General features: G+C 36.3%; 1 protein-coding gene across 2 annotated transcripts in view; it reads right to left on the reverse strand.

Moving 5' to 3' along the window:
* VPS13C (vacuolar protein sorting 13 homolog C) overlaps window positions 1-21,158 on the reverse strand; it is a 157,639-nt gene extending 136,481 nt beyond the window's left edge. For both annotated transcript variants that reach the window (XM_074366228.1, XM_074366229.1), the window contains exons 1-5: window positions 20,753-21,158; window positions 9,556-9,599; window positions 6,864-6,906; window positions 3,545-3,640; window positions 2,043-2,144 (exon numbers count right to left, since the gene is read on the reverse strand). In XM_074366228.1, coding sequence (XP_074222329.1) covers window positions 2,043-2,144; window positions 3,545-3,640; window positions 6,864-6,906; window positions 9,556-9,599; window positions 20,753-20,852 — 385 coding nt within the window. In that variant the 5' untranslated portion in view covers window positions 20,853-21,158. The remainder of the gene's footprint in view (window positions 1-2,042; window positions 2,145-3,544; window positions 3,641-6,863; window positions 6,907-9,555; window positions 9,600-20,752) is intronic.
* Window positions 21,159-23,638: the final 2,480 nt, after the last annotated feature.

The following is a 23,638-nucleotide window of genomic DNA, read 5'->3' on the forward strand; positions in this document are numbered from 1 at the left end:
AATAATTATATTGTCATAGCAATGTAAATTTTGACTCATAATTGGTCAAAACTTGTGGTATAACCATAGTGTAAGATAGAAAGGAGAATTTAGGGCAAAAAAAAAGATGGTAGGGGAGGTAAACATTAATAAATAAGATAACCACAGAATGTTAGTATTTCTAGAACAATGGTTCCCTCTAGGGAGTTGGTCTAAAGGGCAGAGAAGAGTGGAACAGAAAACTGACATTTTTCATCATAAGTCTTTTTGGGAAAACTATTTGATTTCACAGTTAATGTTAACTCTAAAACGTTAGAGGTTTTGATCAAATCAACACTGTGAAATACAGAATCTGTATAACATTTGTAACTCTTGGACTCACTAGGAATTTAATATTACCCTTTACAATAGTCCTTCCAGGAAAATAAATTCACTACAATGAAATAAAAGAAGAAAAATATCAAGAAGTTAATTTTTACAGTTAAGAAAATGCTCTAGAAATGAACTTAAAGTTGTATTTTGATTTTCCTTTTTTCCCACATAATAGTGGGCAGCACTCTATTTTAACAAATGAAACAAATTAAGTAAAAGTACTTTTTAAAAGCAGATCAGTCTGAGGATTCTAACTTCACTTTTATCATCTGCTGCTTGTAGTCGAATCACTTTCTCTCCTTATTTCGAGTCTCTATACACACACAGTGGTGTTTTTGTGCTTTTAAAATCAAGAAATAAGTAAAAAAAAAAAGTATGAAAAATAAAGTATGGTAATCAACTCAAAACTTATTTAATAATTGTGAACCAGAAGGCAGCTGAAGGCTTTTATATGAATAACGTTATATGAAGAAAAGCTCCATATTCACAGGAACTAGAAAAAATACTTACATGCAGTCAAAATATTTTATGTGCCTTGCTTTATTTGGCACATAAAAGTAATGGAAATGAAGAAAGCTGTTTTTATAGAAATACAGATCCTTAAGCTTCAGCCAAAACACAAGATATGGTTAAGTATGAAAAGAGAAAGGAAAAAAAAGTTTAGGTTTTTAAAACTTTCTACCATCATGACAGCCTCTGTATTCTAAGTATTTCAGTACTTTTTCATAAAAGAATAATCCTGTGTAAGAATAATCCTGTGTAAGAGAACACTAAGGGCAAAAAGAATTAGAATCATTGATAAAAAATTTTAATGAGCAAGTTATTTTTTAAGAGAGATTTCTCACTGATTTAATTAAATATCAGCAGCTTAAGATAGGAAAAGAAATATTATTATATCTAAATGCAATTTCTGTCATTTCTAACTCAACATTTGCCATATATTTTAAGATAGACCAAAGAGAAATGCCTGAGCATTTCTGGTACCATCTACTTTCATCATAAATATGCCACTTAATGACACAAAAATGATGTAAAATGCTCTCATACCCCACTCGGTGATCAGGGTATGATCTGACTTGAAAAACAGACTGGAGGTTTGGCAAGCTCCTTCAGCTCATCTTGCTCCATAAACCAAAGCAAAATAGTCACCAGATTTATTTTTAGATACAAACAAAACATTAAAACTTAAGGCAAGATGTTAAGATGTTGAAGTCTGAAGAATCAAGTTTTTAAAATACCCTATATAATATAAAGAGATATGGCTAGGAATAGAATTATGTACCAATTCCTCTAAACATTATTTCACTATATTAATATACTGAACCTTACTATCTTCCAAGAATACAGGTGAAAATGCAGACAAAGAAACCAGTAACCTTTGGCAAAAATAAACAGGCCTGCAAGAACTCAAAGAATTTGGGAAGTCTCCATAAAGTAGCATAGTAAAAATGACAAGTTAGGAAAAGTAGGAAAATTAAACTGGCAGTGAGATAAAACAGTCACAAAGGCAGTGATTCCCAAGTGTGAGTCATTAAAATCTTCACAATCGGTATTGTGAGACACGATTTTAAAAGATTCTTCTTTGGAACGACAGCTTATGAAGGGCTAAGAAAGAATCCTCTTTGCGGTGCATTAAACATATCTAAAACATAGATATACATATATTTATCTAACACATAAACTTGTTTTACCTTTCTCTGCTGCTTTTTGAAGGGCTTCTTCAATTCGGGATAGCTCTTTCTGCTTAATATCTTGCAAGGATTTTTCTTCCTTCTCAGCATCATATTTAATACCTAGAAATACATAGTTAATTCACACATAAAGGCAATTAATAAATAAATATATAAGAAAAGTTCAGCCTCATAATATTGTGGGGGGGGGTAATTTGTCATTTTTTTGTGAGTCAAACATTTATATTCTTTAGATTAGTTTTACAAAAAGTTTAAACATAAATGATTTCTATTTATTTACAAAGCTTATATCAAAAGGAAAAGGAGGGAAGGAAAAGAATTAAAGAGAGAAAGAAGACAGGAAAAAGGATAACAGGAAAAGGGTGAGTAGAAGGGTGCGGGAGGAACAGAGGGAAGGCATAAAATACATCAAAAAACTTCCAGTTATTATATATCTCAGTGGTAAAATTTTAAGTAACTACAGAAAAGCATGCAACATCCAACAGCAGCTGGTATCAATGTAACATTGATAAAAAGAATTTCAATAAGTAATTCAAGAATATCTGTCAACAATCATAAAATATATACATATATATCCTTTTTATTTGGCAATCTCATTTCTAATCATGTATCCTATGGAAATAACAGAAAAGAGTAAGAAGAAAATCTATAAGGTAGAGTTTATAATGTTCACTGTAACAGCAAAAAACAGCAGGCAATTCACAATGGAGTATCATATAGCCTTTCAAAATTATCACTATCACCATGAAAACTGTGAAACAGATCAAAAAATACATATAGTAAGTGAAAAAGCCAGATCCATATTTTATATATATATATATATATAAAAAATGTAATAAATGCTGCACCAACTCAAGTATGTATACAAAATATAAAAATAAAAACTGTGTTTCTTTTATGGTTGAGAACATGTAAGTAATTTTTCCCTGAAATATCCAAGCTTTTCTTAACATTATATTGTTTTCAAAGTGAAAAAACATTAATAATGAAAGACATTACTTAAATAAACATCATTGCTTTAAAAGTCATTACAAATTAAAATATAAAAAAATTAAAATACTTTATAATGAAAAAAATTACTTATTTTACACACATTTTTGAAAGAGTATTCACTCAAAATCAGAAACAAAATGGGGAAAAAATGTTTCCAATCTGTAGATTAACAGTACATTTTTTAAAACTTATTCCCAAAAGAAAATCTGTCTAATGTATCTCAACTTAATAGGAAGTCTTAGTTGCAAAATAACTATTCATAGAAAACAGAATAAATTTCATAAGTGGTTGAAATTATTCTTTCCAACAATAATATAAAAATAATTTATATACAAATGTGGCAATATATATGTATATGTGTGAAATACATGAATATGTGTACATACATGGATATGATTAGTTTATTTAAATTATCTTCTATTTTACTAAACATATTAAAATACTTAACCTAGGAAACAATTTAATTTTACTATGGTATTATTGAGTGGTTACAACCTAAAACAACATACTTGCTCCAGGAACAACAAGCAGGTACAGTCCCTCTAGGGTTGCAACAACAGCTTCTCCGTAAAGGTTCTTCCAAGGAATCTTCAAAGTTAATTTATCTAAAGAAACATAATTTCAACCCTCTTATTGGGGAAGCTCAGGAACATACACACTTCTCACCTTCCATTAAGAGAAAAAATATAAAAAACCCTTCACACATAGGGTATGTACAACACTCAAAAAAAAGAAAAACCCCAACACAATTTAAACAATCTTTTCCACATTATATTACTATTACAAGTGACTATTCACACTGTGCTTCATATTTTTAAAGTTTTTGGTAACTCTTATTTCATTTAATATTCCCAAACTGTAAGAAGAACAAGGCAATTATTACTTCAATTTTGAAAGGAAAAAAAAAAAAAAGGAAACTCAGTCTCCGAGAGGTTAAATCAACTGCTTAAATCCACCCAAGTCACCAGTGGAACCAGACTGGTACACGTCACCTAACAGCTGATGGTCTGAATAACATGCATGTATTCTATCCACACCTACAACTACACCTCTACAGCATCGGTGGAAAATAATGTCTGTACAAGATCCCAGGAAGAAGCAGTAACACAGAGAAGACCAGCGGAACAGAACTTTGACAGTATACCAAGATGCTACAACTGGAAGAGGCCAACCCAAAAGGCAAAACCTATCGTTTTATGATTAGTATTATGAGTTACAGGCCGGTCAGAACAGTTATATTCCAAGTATCTGCTTCTAAAGCATATGAAAGGCAGAACACATCTTCCCTCTCAGAAACAACGGTATGAACACCAGGTCCTTCAGAGACTTGACTGCAGAAACTGTTTCCCTCATAATAGAGATGAACTATGACCCTAAGTGTCACTAAGCCAAGTCTGGAGTTTTATAGGAAAAGGCTACACAAAGCAGGAGAGAACAGACAAAAAGGGCATATTCTCAGCTAAATTTTGAAATGGGCAAAATCTGTCTTTGGTATCTTTCCACATTTATTTCTTTATTTTTCTCCCAATCTCTAGTCTCCAGGCAGTCAATGTCCCATTCTGCCCTCAACTGTATAGGAGCAATTCTATTCAAATCTTTTCTACCCCCAAGGTTTTCCATGTTCCAAAATAAAATCCCTTCTCTCATCACAATTAAAAAAATAATGACTATATAAAAGCTATCGCTGTCTCAGTTCTGCTGATCAAGACTCTTAACTAAATCTCGCTATTACGTGAAGGACTAAACTACTTACACAATAACGCGACGTAAGGGAGGATAATCTGATTCACCTGGATGGCTAGGGAGGCAAGCGAGTTTTAGCTAGGAATCTCTTCCCAAGGTTAAAATCTCAAATTATTTCTCCATCTAAATTTTTATTTTACTTCAGCTTACAAACCTGCTGAGTTTCTTAAATGGTTCCCACTTCAGAGGAGCCTAAAAGTAATGCCAGTACACTTCTAGGTCATTTCTGAGTCTCCTGATTTTAGAGTGAGTGCCACTTTTATTTATAATAGATGGTGTTATACTTGTAACTATCTCATAAACTTCTAAAAATCTGATTTGATTGCCTTCTTGGTGAGCATGAGACTGAAAAAGTGGGAAATGCCCCTTCAGGATACCAAAAGGAGACTGTCTAGTCTCAAAGCTTCCTCTTCTCTCCATTTACCCTAACCCATTATCCTCCCATCCTTCATTATTCTGAACTCCACTGGAATCCAGTTAGTTATACTATCACTTTCCTTTTACAAGTCAGGAAATTTTTTTCAATTTTTAGTAAAAGGAGTACCCACAAATATGTCTAGCTCTTAGAAAACCAAAACATCCTTGAGCATACTTAGCCACACTAACTCTACAGGTTAGGTGTAATATTTTAACCTAACAGAAACTTAGTAACTAATATAAATGCCCCATAAACCCCCAAATAGGAAAAGTATAAAGGAAATATGCTTTGCATCCTTACATGTAAAGGGTCTCTTACAACTCAGTGAGTAGCCCTGAAGATAGCCATTAAATTCTAATACTTTAAAAGCAAAAAGAATATATTTTGAACCACTAGAAAACGTCTTCCAAAATACACATCTAGTTGTAATAATATAATGAATAATGTAAAAGCTCTTAAGTCAAATACAACTCACCCAATAATCTGGGAATGAGATTTCAATATTATGTCCTCATTTTAGGTCTCTACAACTTCCCTGAGGACAAAGATATCACATTCACCCTTGCCTCTCCCATAGTCATATATCTCAAAGGTCGAAGGGTGAATGAACGGCTTTAACTTCACTCTAGGATTTCAATTAAGCATGGAGGGCTGCAACAACACTTCCAGAACACTGCTAAACGTCACCACCTGACAAACCACAGGGCTCTGTGTAACAGACAGACAAAAAAATAATGTGTGCCCTAGGGATACTTCAGCCTAAGGAAGTGTTTCCTGCTTCAAGAGGAAAAAAACATGAAAATTTGTATTAAAATTTTAAAATCTGTAGAAAAGGACCACATGTACAATGATATAATGTGGACTCACAGAAGTATTCAAGCAATTACTTAGAGAGGCTGAAACGGCAAAAGGCAAAGCCTTCCCTGAATACAAAATAATGAAGAAGGAAAGTGATGCAGTGAAGTAGTAGGGCCAAAGGGATGGGAGGAAGAGTGGTGACATAAGTAAAAATTCTAAAGTAAGAGTAAGTCATCTAGGGCTGTAATTTATATATTTTTTCTTTTTTTTTAAGTAGAAATCAGGTAGTATGGACTAGTTGAAAGGATTTGATATATTAAACTTCCTATTGAAAAATTTCTCCAACAAACATGCATGCTTAGTTATGGATGACCTTAGTGTAGAGAGTTAGCCTTCAAAGAAAGACTTTCTACTTATCAAAACACATCCTCCACACTACATTGCTGCACAATATATCAAGTGAAATAGTGGAACAAACATGAGGGAAAGAAGCTACACTTAAATTTTATTTACTAGAGTTTGCAAATTACACTACTTTCATATATAAAGAAAAATCACACAAAATTTGCGTATCAGTTTTGAAAATGAAGATATACTTTGTGTGGTGGAACCAAAGCCTAAAACATATCATTGCAGTTCAAACGTCCTTCCGCTTTAGAAGGTAATTTTCTACTCTTTGGTCAAAAACTGTGAAGAACGTATATATTAGGTATAGTATATGTTAAGTGCAGAACTCCAAAAGCTGTAATCAACATTAGCCAAAAACCTCTTACTTTTTGTTCAAGCTAAAAAAGATGTTAAGGAACAGGTAAAATGAAAAAAAAACTAAAAGGACTAAGAATAATTCAAATGAAGAGTGAAGTACTTACCAATTTGGCCAGCCTTGACTTTAAAAGGAACATCCAATTCACTCTTCAGAAGGAAGAAAGAAATTAAAGAACATCTTAAATTATTAAGCTCCCCACTAATCACCTTTGCATCATCACTTAAGGACACAATCAACACTAAGGAAAAACATAAAACAAATTTTCTGTACTTCAGTAACTCGTAAGGGTATGTTTTATGGCTGAAAAAAGTTATTAACTTAAACTTGACTCTGAAGAAGAAACTCACAAGAGAAGCAAAATTATAAGTAAGAACAACAGAAAAAGAGTTTGTAATTAAAGAAAGTAATCAGGCAAATCGGTTACTTGTTTTATTAACCAAACCAAGCCAGATGGAAACTCCATGAACTCTTAAAATGACAGATGGACACTGCTTATCTGAAATACCAGAAAAGGAAGAGGAAGAATCTTTTCACTTAAATAAGTTGGAAACAAATGAACAATAATTCCTTCTCAAATGAAATACTTAGGAAATGAATAAATAAATCTTAAAAGAAATGGCAGATTCTCAACATATTATTTACCACATTAGCATTCACTTTAGATAAGTCACTAACAAGTACCAATCAATAATAATGAACTTGCACTTATCCAGATTCCAAACCACTAGAAAGAAACTTCTGTATTCACAGAGTACTAAGCAATAACATATTCACAATGTTCACTTGAATCTTTAGAATTACCAAAAACTAAACCAGTCAGAATAGCCTTTCTGAGGGGGGAGGGTAATAGCTTAGTGGTAGAGCACGTACTTAGAATACATGAGGTCCTGGGTTCAATCCCCAGTACCTCCTCTAAAAATAATTAATTAATTAATTAAACTAATTAGCTCCCCCTGCAAGAAATAAAATAAAAACTAAATTAAAAAAAAAAGAATAGCCTTTCTGTTAGGTGTACCTTAGTAGATACGAATACTATTGAAATCTGGGCCTGAAATACGTACTTCAGGTAACAATTAACTAAATCAATCCATTAACAATTAACTGAAATAATCAATTTAATCACTTACCTGATTATTCAGTATTTTGGGTGAACAGAGACTGAACAAAATACTAACAGATTTTGATAATAAATCTTTTTATTAGACCCAAACAAAAAATCCAAACTGGTGATAAGGGAGTAGCTCTACCGTCCAGGGGTGGGGAAGAGGTGGGGAAGAGGAGAGGAAGAGGAGGGGGGCAGATAAATTCAAAGGTCTTCATATTATACAGAATACAAACAAAACTGTACACTTAGCTCTAAATGTGATCTCACACTCATTTTAATCCTCCTGAAGTTTCACACAAAATAAATGTAAAGAACCCATATCAAAGTAAAACCTCACCAATCCAGTTTAATTGGGGGAAAGGAAGCTAGTTTGAATTAATGGAGCATAAATTACAAAATAATGTATTAAATTATAACCAAAATTCAAATTAGGCTAACACAGAGTTCAATTTATCTTCTAAGTATGTTAGATATAAATATATATGTGTCCTGTAACCACAATTCTATTTTACCTTCTAAAAGATTTTTATAAATAGATTAAAAAGAAAAAAAACCTTTGTTCCAATCTCTAACAAAAGAATCTTAAGTTCTAAATTTTTGGATAAAATTTTTAAAGTTGTAGCATCCCATATAAAGGGAAGGAAAGAAAGTTTAAATCTTTTGTGTGTCCACTACTTGTCAAGCTCTACTTTTTATCTTATTCAAGCCACAAAGGCAGAGAAATATCATACTGTTTTGTATTATTAACTCCATTTTAAAATGATTAAACTGATATTCAAAGAAATTGAGAAACTTGCCAAAAGTCACACAGCTGGTCAGAGACAAAGCTACCACTCAAACCCAGGTACATCACAGTACAAGATCCATGACCTTTCCACTATGTCAATAATAAAATAAATTGCTACTTATTAAGTTCTACCCCAAGATCTTCAACATCCAAAACTGGCTTCCATGACACCAGTCATGAGAGCATTGCGTGTACAAGACTCTCCCTAATTAAACAGTTCATCATGTAGAAACTCAGCCAGAGGTCAAAGCTAGGATTATAAAACAAACTGTACGCTAATTATAAATCTAACCCATCAATCAAAGAATAAACCCATTCTTAAGTGACTTCATAAACTCCAATTAAGTCCAACATGGAAATACCAAATGGCCAAATGGGGGATGGTGGGGGGACCTTGGAGGATGGGGTTTTTTTGTAGTAAATGACACAAATTACTTTCTGGAGCTACAAAATCTATTTTACCTCTTAACATTATGATAATATTGTAAGACTGGACTGCCAAGTGTATTTCCAAAAATATAATTATTCATTAAATAAAATGTTAAAATCAAGTCCGTATTTACCTGAAAAATATGCAAAGATAATTCTGAAGAAAACTATTTCATTAAGATAAATTCTACTACAAAGTTATGAAGTCAAATTAAGTCAAGGAAAAACATTCCATTTTTCCAAGAGATATTATTTTGATCATCAGGAAAAAAAAAAATTTTTTTAAATCTTCAATCTCAGATTTTCCCAGAGCAAACTGTTAAATAAGTAATCCTTCTTCAAGTGACTCAATCAGTTTACCTGTACCTGATACCAGATACCTAGTAACGAGGGTTTCTAAGAGGTTTCTAAGAGCAAATTAACTGACTAGTCAACACAGGTGAAAAACAAAAACAAAAACAAAACACAACTTACCAGAGCATTTTCTTTAATCTGGAGATTATCTAAAGCCACATTACCTTCAAAAAAGAAAAAGATGAAAAATATAAAGTTAATATACCAATTAGCATAACCTGTCTTAATGCAGTACCAAACACTACGACACTGTGATAATGGTAAGAATTGAGCAAAGCAAACTTCAAGAACAAAAGAGTTGCAACTCATAGACAAAAATATTAGTTGTAGTATCCTTAAGGTTAGACCAGTGCAAAAGAATTATAAAATATTTAAACTGTCTGACATTTAAATAGACAATAAGAAAGAAGTTGAACGCTTTCAGATCAAAGAACTTTAGAACCAAAGAAAGTATCCATCATTTTGAATGATTAAGCCAAAATCTCAAAAGAAGGAAATAAAGTGGTGACTACTAGAACAGATCAATTATCCTGTAACCCAAGATTCTTTCCTTTAGCATGGTGTCAATGGATATCTTCTACAGGAATACTGTGTTAGTCTTTTAAAACTTCAAGCATCCTATCTTACCAATAATAATTATTCTTTCATTAGTCCAACTTTCAAAAATCTATTCAGATATTAACTTATAAAAACTAAAGCCATAATGACATGATTACATGACTCAAATTTTAAACACTGCACCTATATTTGTTTATATACAACACAAATATTCTTGCTTATGTGAAAACTTAAGCAAAAGAAAAATTTTCATTTCTCTTAAATCTCTAAGGGTTACTAAAACTACAGTTTCAACATTAAATGCAAGTGTAAATTCTTCAGTTATGCATTTTCTTAATCATTCATGACACATTAATTTTTCTAAAAAAAAATACAATGCTTCTCATGAGCCCCAGAAACATTTTTCAGTCAAGTAGTTTTTTCTTCATAGTATTTTGGAGTGAATTAAAAAGTATATTTAACACTATTATACCATTGTTAGGAATTTGCTTTTTCCCAGATCACAGATTTATGCAACCAAAACTTATTAAGCACCTAGTATGAATTAGGTGCTGGAAAGAGAGAGAGAACTAGAGCATGCCACTCACAGCCTAGCACAGGAGACTAAAGTTCTAAAATTTGGGAAATATTCTATATTCCAATACAGGAATGCATAAGATGCAAATGAGGAGCAACTTAACTCTGCATAGGAAGATTAAGAACTTCACACAGAAGTTTAGGCTAGAAGACTGAAGAAGTATTTACTGGGTACGTAAGAAAAGAGGGCAAACAGACATGCCTGAATAAGACACATTTCAGAGACCACAAGTGAGCTGTTGCAGCTGGAGGGTGTGAGGAACGGGAAGGAGATAAATTCAGAAAGGCTGGCAGGCGCTAGACTAACAGAAGAGTTTTTAGGATGAAAAGTTCAGACTGGTTACAACAGAGAGACAAAAATGCATACAACAGGATGACAAAATCTGAGCTGTATTTTAGAACCCTTACTCTACTATCCTAAAAAACAGACCTGTCCACACAATTTAGCTACACGGATGTTGCAATATTGGTTTTAATACCAGAAAGACTGATGGAAGGGAGGGAAAGAAGGAGGGAGGGCCTAAAGAACTAAATGTCCAGGAAGATGGCATAAATCATAATCATCTATAATACAGAGCCAAAAAAATGTAGAAAGGGAAAATGTTCATAAAATACTAATTTTTAAAAAAGATTAAAGAATGCCCAGATTGATTCAATTTTGAGATTATACATATACATAGGTAACAAACAACTGTAAGACTAGACACCATAACGTAATAATCACAGTGGTTATTTCCATCTTAGTATACACATATTATAAATTTTCTAAAATAAACTGCTAGAAACTGCAATAAAAGGAGAGAAGGAGGTAAGAAGTCTCACAAGTGGGAAGAAAATACTACAGCATCCTAGGAGGAAAGCTTCTACAACACACTGAAGAGAAATGAAAGCCTGAAGGAGGCAGTAACTTCAGGGTCGAAGAGACAGAGTAAAATGTTATTTTGGAGGTAGAATCAGTAAGTTAAAAAGTTATTTTGGAGGTACAAATGACAAGATGCCATCACTGACCAAACGTAGAGATAACACAGTAGTCATGGAAAACTGACATGTGTCAAGAGCTGGGGGGAAAAAATTCCTTAAAAAGGATTATATATACACAAAAATTCCATAAAGTAGAAAAATATTCCTGGATTTAATTCTGTGAGATGATGAAATGCAAAAAATTACAATTGGGAGCTCTGTTCAAGCCAAAAGAAGTGCTCCACACAGACGCTAGTGCATATGTGAAGCAATCCAAACCAGTCGAGCAAGATCTAAGACCCACATGGAGACTTGTAAACTTGCTCGTGAATTTTGATGGTTCTACCCAGTGATTCTCAACTGGCAGGTCAATGGTTACCAGGAGTGCTCAGGAGTAACCTGCAGGAGGTAGGAAGCATTTTCTAACAATTGTTAAGGCGCTAACATTATGTATGTAAAAGCAGAGATGTCCTCATAAACAGCACACTGTTTCTACCGCAGTGGCACTATGGTTCTTTAATAAAGTGACAGATGGTATTGTGAAATACTGAAAACTACCAAAATGGATAACAAAGCTACACAAGTACATTTAGAAAGGCAGACCAAAAAAAGGTAATAGTGATTACTGCTAGAAGGTAGAATTAAGGGTTTTTAACATTCTTTGGTATTTTCTAGTTTTTACAATAAAGAAAACTATTTTATTGCTTTATGTTAAATTTTTACGTTAAAATTATTATACAAATTATAATAAGAGCTGAGGAAACAAAACAAGGTGAATTCTAATCAATGCAACCTCAATATGCTTTATATAAATTCCTCCTATATCTAATATTTACCTTAATACATAAAAATATCTACTTCTACTGCTGGGAGGTCAGCAAACACATACTTCCTCTCTGAAAAATGTGAATGGTATCTAACAAACAGTATATCTAACAATGAAATAAGAATGATAACAGTCTATAAGTTATTTTCACTGAAGGAGGAGCCACTCATCCAAACACAAAGGAAAGGGGAGGAGCAGCAGCATATTTCCAGTTACACCAGGGCAAAGACACACTCATGCACGCAGCAGATGAGGGCCTTATCTAAGCAAGGCCCTGTACTAAGAAGTTCTCTTCCACTAAACTGCTTGCTTCTCTGCAGATACATGTGCTGGAGTTTCACTGTCTATCCCATGAATGTCAGAAATTCTGTTTAAATAGAACTACTTTATAAGACTAAGATTAAAGCAGGTTAATCTTAATCTTAATTAAGATTAAGACTAAGGGGGAGGATATAGCTCAAGTGGTAGAGCACATGCTTAGCATACAAAAGGTCCTGGGTTCAATCCTCAGTACCTCCTCTAAAAATAAATAAGTAAATCTAATTACCTCCCCTGCCTAAATAAATAAATAAATAAATAAATAAATAAATAAATAAATAAATAAGATTAAGACTAAATCCTCCTAAAGATCAACCATTTTACATTTAACAGAATACTGAGGGAGAAGTTAAGATTTAGCTTTCTACTTTTACTTTAAGATAATGTAATTCTCTACACACACAAGTAACTTTATTGCTATAATCAGATCACCCGGGCTAAAACCACACAAGGCCATTGGAAGGAAGTTCCTGAAAACCTAGAGGAAAGGTAAATATTTGTGTCTAATCTTTACCAATAACGGAAAAAGGCAGGGCGGGGAGAATGACTAATAACTGGAGATGGATAAACTTAACTCTGCCAGCAAGGAAGGCACTAAAGCCAATCATGCAATCAAGGGTCCCTAATCCCATGAAGTTCTAAAGAGACCACGGTGACACACAAGAAAGGAAGTCCTATGAAGACATTTCCTTCTATGATGGATGGGAAAGGACTGAAAGATGAGAGTAAGCAACACACGAAGTCTGTGCTTCAGAAGAGGTTTCTCATTCTGACCCTGTACGATGCCCCGTAATAAACTAGCAACGTTCTGGATGAGCATGTGTGGCCAGAGAGTCACATATAAAGTTTCAAAGCTAACCTTGAAGGTTATTTTAAGAAGCACCTTAAAAGAGTAAATCTTGGATCAAAATTTATCAAATAATCTTTACAAGTGAACCAGAAGAGGAAAATGAAAGTAAAACACATTAAATTAGCAAATGAAAGCCAGGCAGGCAGAGTTGGAGTCACCTCAAAAACTACAACGGAAATAGAAATGGTTGCTAAATTGTAGAAAATAAGCTGGTATATTTATGAATAAAAATCAAATGGTACTGGCATAACTTGGAACAAGAACAAGAATGGCTTTTAAAAACACAGTCTAGAAAATAAATGTAAGAAATAGAGTGCTGATGTTAAAAACCTCCAGTCAGACATAACCCACCTGAACTTTCTCAGTTCCGCTACCCCTTATTTATGGCACTTAGCTATACAAACCCCCAACCTGATTATGAATTCCTGATTGATTCTCCTCATACGTGGTAGTCAATAAATACTGATTTTAATGAGAATGCATTTAATTATTTAGAATGCATATTATACCAAAATAGAAATGACTACAATAAGAACATAAATTTTATATTTGAGAAAACACTCTCAGATGTATTACATTACATGATCCTCACAGCCTCCTGGTGAAGGAGGCAGGACCCAGAAAGAAACTGGGGCTTAGAGACATTAACTGACTGGCCTAAGAAAGAATATTATATAAACGTAGTAAGTGGTAGAGCCAGGGCGCAAATCTCCTGTCGCCCAATGCTGTGTTCATAACATTACACTATCTCCCAAAGTACAGAGCAGAAAGGGTAGAGAATTTTAATTCAGAAGAAAATTCTATCTTCCTTGAAAAAAATAAATGCCACACAAGAATGTGACCCAGCACTGAGATGCCTTTTGGTCTTTGCATTTTAAAAGAGTGTGAAGAAATCCAAAAACAGTAACTAAATGTCAAATCAGTACAAACCAGCAAGGACACAACCAGAAAAGAGGGTAGAGTCAAGGTTTATGATAGGAGGAAGGACAGTGCCACAGTAGAAACACAGAAGCAGGAAGTGCAGTTGGGTCAGTTTCGTACTTTTAATTTGTAGCTGTGCTAAGAATAGAACTTATGTCTCCTGTCTCCCTAGTTCATGTTCTTAATATAAAACATATTAATCCCAAACTGTGATTAAAAACAAACAAAAACGCCATGCCCTAATCCATGAAACTAGCTTTGCATATTGTAAAACGGGGAAAAAAAGAGTGTGTGGTGCTATGTATTTTTAAGATTTCCTTTTTGTATCTGTATCATAAATACTCATTATTTATCTGACAGCACATCAAATTATTCAGACACATTCATTTTCCAAAGACGTGAGCTGAAGTAAATGACGATATTTCTTAAAGTATAAATCAAATTTCTTTAATAAGTAACGTTTTAGTAAAGAACACTGAAGAAAATATTGTATCAATTCATTTCAACTGAATCTACCTATTGAACCCAAATTAACCAGTCTCCTTTTAATAGGAGTTCACAGCGACTTTGTCTTGGGCGGGGAAAGCGGATGGGGGAGAGGAAACAACTCACTCTTACTCTTTCCGTTTCCCTATTGAAACAGGAAGCCCTGGCAAAGAAAGATGGAAAGCTGCCACGTCACCAGTGAACTTTCTCCCTTTCAATTACACGTCAGGGATCTCGTAAGAGTGAGCAGTGTGGCAGAGCCTCCTAGAGGAACGGTCACCCAAGCACCAACTTCCAGTTCTAGTTGTAGAAAAGGGCTGAATTTGTAGTTAATAGTGCTATTTAAGAATGTGGAAAAGAGGTTTCAATAAACAATTTTAAGCTCTGCTTTGATCAATAATAATTGAGCCTAAACCCATGACAATATTGAACTTTTTATTATTTATTTTACATGCTCCAGGACAAGCTAGTGAGAAATGTGGCCTTCACTACACCAAGTGTTGGCTGGCAAGAAAGGAATAAGAAAAAAATTCCTCTACAAGTTTAAAAACACTTAGATACTGCTATGTTTTAGGTATCGAGGTAGAAAGAAGCAAAGAGGCCTGTTTTGGGGTTTTTTGCATTCTCTAGCTGCCCTTGCTATCTGTTAAGACAACGTACTATGTTAGATTTGGATTTGCAAATATCAGCATGTGGCTGGAACTTCATTTTTCTTGTCATATTTCATGACTGTGGCTCTCTGCCCACCAGTACTGAGTGAAGAACAGAAAGGAAAGAAACATAATTTGACTACCACTTCTTACCACGAATGCAGACCAAGAGGCAGCACCACCTAATGAAGCACTCACGCTGCTCTGGCCTTGTTCAAGTCACAGAAGCTTAAAGCCAGAAGAAATGACCTTGCCTAACCTTCTCATTTACAGAGAAGAAGCCAGTGGTCACTGGTCAGTGACGTGCCAAAAGCCACTAAACCAGAAGTACTGGACATGAAATTAGATCCCAGGTTTCCTCCTTCCTTATGTTGCTCTGCTCCAACAGCATCATGGCAGCTGATGGAAAGTGTCAGGGGTGGCGTGAAGGACAATACAGTCAGTAATCAGCACAGACTCAACCTGATGTGAAGAGCTTACAAATTATGAGGGCACTCCGCCTGGCTCCTACTCCTACTGGTGACCAGGAAGTCCTCATAACCACCCTTTGCATCCAACACATCACATTGTCTACGAATATTCCACCTGTCAAATGGAAGTGAGAGCAGCAGAATTCTGAACAGAGGATTTCCCTGATGACTTTCCACAGTGATCACTTTGAAAAATCAAACTGACAAAGGTTCTACATTGCAACAAACCTACTTAAAACAAATTGCAAAAGATCTGGTGTTTCAACATACCTTTTCAAATCTATGTTATTCTTAAAACAATTATATCTTGGACACGTTTCAAATAGCTAAGGGCTGTGCAATTTATCTCTGGTACCAGTTTGTGGGGAACGAATACCTAGATGAACCTTCCTACCTGCATAGGCAGCAACATGCTCACCAGGCACTTTTCTGAACCCTTGAAAATCTGCCTTACAAACTAACTGGCAGGTAATGTAAGTACCATAAATGTAAATTCAAATGCAAATAGGGTTTTTTTTGTTTTGTTTTAAAAACTTTCTTTGGAGAATAAGACAGGTTTAGACACGAGTATTAGCTCTACACAAAATTATCACAGTACAGAATGTGAAAACCCTTAAGTCTGAAGTCTAGAAGAAACATACTTATAAAAATGCAGGCAGACCTGGTTTTCCTGCACTTCACATTCCTGAGCTTCACAGATACTGCATTTTTTTCAAACTGAAGGTTTGTGGCAATCCTGCATGGAGTAAACCTGTCAGTGCCACTTTTCCAACAGTATTTGCTACCTCATGTCTGTGTGTCACATTTTGGTAGTTCTTGCAATATTTCAAACTTTTTCATTATTACTGCATTTGTTATGGTGATTTGTGATCAGTGATCTCTGATGTTCCTACTGCAAAAAGATCATGATTCACTGAAGGCTCCGGTGATGGTTAGCATTTTTGGCAGTAAAGTATTTTTTAATTAGGTACGTACTTTTTTTTTAGACAAAATGCTACTATATACTTAAGAGATTACAGTGTGGTCTACACATTAACTTTTACATACTAGAAAACCAGAAAACTCATGTGATTTGCTTTATTTCAATATTCACTCTATTGCAGCGGTCTGGAACCAAACCCTCAATATCTCCAAGGTATGCCTGTAAAATAAAACAAGGAAGCTGTTTCCCATCACTTGGCTGTTTGTGTATCATCACTGTTAATATCAGTGTTAAAAATTTAACAATTACAATTAAAAAGGATTTTCACATCACTTATCTCACAAACACAGTATTATTTCCCCATTTTAAAAGAGGGGTAAGGAAACTGAGGCTTAAATAATTAAAATGTTTTGCTCAAGGGTCCCCCAGCTAATAAATAATCAGGGCCTCATTTTTATACACAACAGCAAGAATTTTTTTTTAAAAAATCGTTCTGCTTTAAATCACTAAAAAATATACAGGAATTGCTTGGCATAAAAAAATCTTTAAAAGAATAGAAACAGAAGAAAAATGATAAAGTTTTTTTGTCTGGGTTTTTTTTTTTCCTTCTCCAATTTAAGGCAATAGCTGCAGTATACTTCCTGATTCTAGACATTTCGATAATTTTCCCCTTCTTTCTCACTCTGTAACTTTTGTTTATAGTGGATTTCACTGTGAATACCTGTTTATGTATGAATGTCTGCAAAGCACACTGTTTTTCAAATTACGTCAAGACAACATTTTGATTCTTAAAACTACTTCCTGATATCATCCAAGCAAAGACTATGCATTTTTACTGACATGATACCTAGTCACTTCTTGAGACAGCTGTTTCTCTCTTAAGTTATAAATTTCATGAAACATATAATTCCTCTAAGTCCTTTTTAATTTCTTACTACAACTTGCTTAGCACCAGAAGGTCTCTTATAAATGCAGAATACAATCTCCAATATTCTCCTTAGACTAGTCTCTCAACAAACATTCGGGCTGAGTAATTCTTTGCTGCAGGGAGTTGTCCCGTGCGCTGTGCAATGCAGCAGTATTCAGGGGTTCACCCACCAGATACCAACAGCGCACCTCTGCCCCTCAGTGTGACAACCAAAAATGTCTCAGACATCCCAACGACCCTCTAGGAGGCAGTCATCTAGGGTTGAAAACCACTGCCACGGACTAGTCGAAGAGGTATCAATTTGGCTTACCTTTTGATAGGGAAGAATAGTAAGGTTAGCTGTGTGAAATTTTTGAGGGTTGAATTTCTCCCTTTCTAAAGATATGAAAACCTGACAAGAAAAAAGACTGAAAAAATCAAACTCGATCATAACTCATAAACCTTATCTAAAGCAAATTGTTTTCACATAAGATTATATATAATTTTAAATTCTTTATAAAACTTGTCAACATCATAGATGTCATAAAAATCAGCAGTTCTATTAAATTAATAATCCCACTTGTTTACCATAAAAATTTAAGATAAATTTCTTCAAAGAACAGAAATAGTCAACTCACATTTTGCCTTTCCATCTTAATGAGGGAATTAATGTTAAAGACAATATACTGAGCAATAACTTTAAAAGTTCATGCTTTATTCCTTCCTTTATAACTATCACACAAATAAAAGGCAATAAAACTTTACAGAAGCACAGCTATGGGCTGATAAACCCGACTGGACTGCACACTGGAGAGACTTCCTAAAGGAAATGGGTTTATTTGCTCAGGCCTATTATAAAGCTGATGTTGACCACAGGCAGAATACTTAACTGTAAAAAAAGAAAATAAGATGAAAGAAAAGAGTCTCCTTTCCTACACTTCACCAAGAAAGAGGGGGGAAATGGTGTAAAATTATCATTACGGCATTTTAATTTCAGTTGTGAAAAAGTTCAAAATCCTCAGGCAGTATACGTCACAATTTCACAGGAAAAAAATATTCACAATTAGAATCACAGAGTACTGGCACTGGAAGGACACTTAGGGGTTAACTGGTTCAACCCCTAAGTTTAGACAAAAAGGAAAATAAGATTTGGAAGGGAAGGAATCTTCTAATGTATCCCCACACTTTCTTTCTTTCAAAAAACATCTAAGGTAAATAGGGCAAAGCATTATAACTTGGGCAAACAATTCTGAATAGTGATTACAGAGGAATATTATACTATCTGCTATGATTTTTTTTGTATTAAAGGTGAAATTAAAATGAAGAAATCAAGGGCCAGTAAGGTAAATGGATTTGTCCAACACAACCACCTAAAACCCAAGTTTCCTAAATGCTAGCCCAGAGCCTTTTCATATTTCAAATAATACTTACAAACTACAAGGATAATAATAATTTAATAATAATTGGCATTATTAGACTATAATCTGGGGAAACACTTGATCCCTGCAGAAGGCACTGGACATTTACTTCCTAAAATGTCTCCTTTACTTCTCTTTCTCTTGCACCATACTTAGCATTGGAGGAGGGCGTGTGAGCAAAGTATGTATTGCTGGGCAAACCAGTGAACCAATAAAGCAATCAGTAACTGACTAAAAGCTGGCTCCTCCATAATTTAGGGCAGCACAATTGCCCAATATAAATATATGGTCCACGTATGTAATTATAAATTTTAGGAGTCAGGTTTCCTAAAAAGTAGAAAGAAATGGGGGAATGAATGTTAATAATTTATTTTACCCAATATATTCAAATATTATCATTTCACCATGAAATCAACATAAAAATCTGTTGCGATATTACAACAGAGTATTTTCCTGAGTATTTTCAAAACTCGATGTGTACTTTATACTTACAGCACACCTCAATTTGCACTAACTACACTGCAAATACTCAACAGGCACAGGGGTTAGTGGCTACCTTTGGACAGATCAGTCAGACCCAAAACTATTTATTGACTGAATTAAAAGCAGTTCCAACTATTTGAGGAGTCCTTTGATTTCCCTACAAAGCTGACAAAACTCCAAGTACTTTGTAGACTAAGAAAACTAACCCCAGTGTCCCCAAAGGTTAACATGTAAGGGGTACAAATAACTAAGCTTCTTGAAGAGTGCAGAAGCACGCTACTCTCTACATCTTATACACTTAGCCTCTAGGATAGAAACAGGGGTGTAAATTCTTCCGCATGCAACCAAGCAGCACCTAATTAATGATGATGCTGGTCGTGGCTTGAATTTCGCTCTATCGTTCCAAAACAAAAGTCACTTTCTCAACAGCTGAAAGAATTATGAGTAAGAATCCCTACCGACAGGCCTTTCGTAAATATATTCCCCCTGCTCGCTAACCACTGCCAGGGGAGATAATTGAAAGACAATTTCCTCTTTCTTCTCCTTGGTGCCACTGTGAGCGCGTGTGACCAAGCAGCCATCCTCGCTCCACGCGGGGCGGGAGCAGGGAGGGTTTTTTATGCTGCGGAGCCCACGGGGCCAGGCTGAGGGCAGCGGGAGGCCCCCCAAGGTGCGCAGGCAGGACAGGGCAGGGGCTTCGGCCTAAGGTACGCGAACGCTGGGAACCCCGGCAGCCCGGGCGCGACGCGGCCGCGCCTCCCCATCTTGGGCCGGCACCCCGGGACCCTGTGGCGTTGGAGGCGGGCATAGGCCTGCCGACGCCCCACACCTGCCGCCCGGGGAGGGGACCCCGCCAAGCGCCCTCCCCGGAGGCGGAGCCTCGCGCGGTGAAGGGAGCAGGGCCCGGGCTGGAGCCCCTCGGCCAGCGCTGGCACACCCCCCCGCACCCCCCGGCCGCGCCTTCCTGCTTACCGCCCCAGATCCCCAGCTTCAGCTGGGACTTGTTCAGGTTCTCCACATAGTCCCCCAGGAAGCGGTTCAGTAGGTCCGCGACCACCGACTCCAGCACCATGGTGGGGCCGCGGCGCGGGAGAAGGAGGAGGAGCCGGAACCGCCCGGCGCAGCTGAGGGCGGCGACCCGCGCCGCGAATGACAGCCCCCCGGGCGCCGGCCCGCCCCCGCGCCGCGCAGCACCGCGCGTGACCCGGCCTGTGCGCAGGCGCGCCGCCGCCGCCGGCTCCGGAAGGTGCGTGGACCCACGGCAGTCTCGCCCCCTCGGGGAGGTGGCCCCTGGGGCCCCGGCCGTCCGGGAGTGGGCGGAGGCGCAGCGGGGAAGCCTGCACCGGAGGAAAGGGATGGTAGAGAAGAAGGGAGGGCAGGAGTTGTTGAGCGCGGGGACATCTCTGTCCGCTCTGCTTCCCCGCCGTCGCCTTCTGTTGACCTCGTCCCGGCTGAAAGCAGCGCTGCGGCGCCTCGCCCGGAGCCCAGCCGGTGGCAGCCCGGCGCTTCCCAGGCCTCCAGTCCATCCTGAGCGCCTCCTAAGTAACCATCCCTTCAGGAGGGGAAAAGGAGACCCTGCACACTTGCGCTGTTACCTATCAACTCCACCTAGAACCAGCTCTCCGCCTCTTTTTGCTTCCTGAAAACACACTTTAATAATTTACAAGTGGAAGGAGGGGAAACAGCCGCATCGTAAAATGGCAAATAAAATGGAAACTGAATATGCATTTTGTTAACTCGTTCTTTTACTCTCTTTTGTGCCTGATTGCCTCTTCCTTAACTCAGGGGCTACTTCTTAGTTATCTACCTCATTACAGAAATAAACAAAACGTAGTACTTCCTTGGTTTTCCTTAAGGTATGGCTTAGCTGTTACTTATTTATCGCGTTCTTTCATGCAATCTTGAACTGCTTCTGGTGTGGCAAGACGTAGAAAGTGGGGCTTTTATAATGCAAGGACTTTTTAAGTTAGTTAAATGAAACCACCCATTGACAAGCCAATTCTCTTCAGAGAACAGGATTTTTTTCCCCTAAAATTTATTTCAAAAAACTGTTGAGATACTGTAAGCTGAAATAAACCTAAGAAATATTATTCGTAGTCACAAGTTTTTTAAATGCTTTGCTACACTGTATGTATGGAAAACTATGTGTGAATTGCTCTTACCTGCTGTGAACAGTTTGTACCCCCTAAAATTCGTAGGCTGAAATCCTAACCTCCCTTGTCAAGGTATTTATTAGGTGGGGCCTTTGGGATGTAATCAGGTAATTAGGCAGAGCTCACGAATGGGATTAATACCCTTCTAAAAGAGACCCAGAAGCTCCCTTGCCCCTTCTGCCATGTGAGGATACATCAAGAAGACAGCCATCTATGAACCAGGAAGTGGGCCGTCATCAGACATTGAATCAACTAACACCTTGATCTTGGACTTCCTAGAACAGAGAGAAATAAATTTGCATTGATTTTAATCCACCCAGCCTATGGTATTTTGTAATAGCAGCCTGAACAGATTAAGACAATCAAAAAGAAAAATGATTACTTAAATACAAAGCCCATGAGAGAAGAAAAAATGTCAAAATCTCTACAACTGATATTATGTAAAACAGATGTAAAAGGATGAACCAATACTAACCAGTATTGGTGTTATCAGTATCCACCTCCATCCTTCACTCCTGCACACAGAAGCTAAATCCTTAACCTTTGGCTTTTCCTAGTTTAGTCACCCTGACAAATTACCTAGGATGTATTTTGAAGCACTTTATACTTCTTCCCTTCACCGTCCACAACCAGTTAACAGCCAAACCTGGTTATTATGCTTTTGCCGTATTTCCAGAATTCTCCTTATATCTCATCTGGGCCATGCAGTCACCTCCTAACTGACCTGGCCTCCAGTTTTTCCTTTCTGCATCCATCTGCACACTGTCACCAGAGCTAATTTTCCAAATTACATGTGAGCTTAGGTAAGTTACCTGCTCAAAAACACTCAATTCAGCGTTCAGAAAGCCCTCTTCAACCTGTCCCAAATTTATTTCCAGTCCGCCCCCAACAACCCTTCTTTGTATATGCACAGGAGAATGCAAAAAAAAAAAAAAAAAATTACACATTCTGGGTGAGATATGCACACACCATAAAAAGTTAAAAAACAAATAATGCAAGGTTGTATGAATAACAGTGAAGATGATGTGAAAGATGCCATGGACAGAATAGTGTGGTCAAGAAAATGGAACAGAAGGTATAATCTGGTGGGTGAAGTGGGCAATACTAATCCTTGTGTAATACCAATTTCTTGCACTTTTATGCTACCTTACACTTTTGAAAGAATGATGCATATGCATGCCTTTATAAGCATTATTACACTTTATTAATACTTCTTCAGTTGTACTTCATGGGTTATCATGCCATTATTATGCGAAGGTATGCATTTTCAAGTAAGCCTTACAAAAGATCTGTGAGATGAGTGATGAAGATAGTACTATTGTCCCCATTTCATAGGAAAATTAAAGTCACTGATTTACTTAAAATTAGGTAATTTACATAGAATTGCAAGGTGCTTATTTCCTTCAGCTCCCTGAGCACTGCCACCAACTTTTCTTTTTAAGTAAGTACAGGTAAATCACCTGTAAGTAATTTCTCAGAGATCTGACTTTGAAAGGTTAATGACAGAATGGAAAATCTTAGGATGGAAAAATTCAGCTCAAAATTGTCAGCAGGAATAATGCTATTACCATATAGTATAAAAAGCTTTTAAGTTTTAACATTTTACTTTTTAAGTATGTTTTGAGGGGATTGGTCATTATGTGCGCAGAGTTATGCCCCAAATTTCCCGTAATTCTTGAAAAAGTCTGAAATTTACAGTCCTAAT

This window comes from Camelus bactrianus, chromosome 6 (genome assembly GCF_048773025.1).
Source record: "Camelus bactrianus isolate YW-2024 breed Bactrian camel chromosome 6, ASM4877302v1, whole genome shotgun sequence".
Lineage (NCBI taxonomy): Eukaryota > Metazoa > Chordata > Mammalia > Artiodactyla > Camelidae > Camelus > Camelus bactrianus.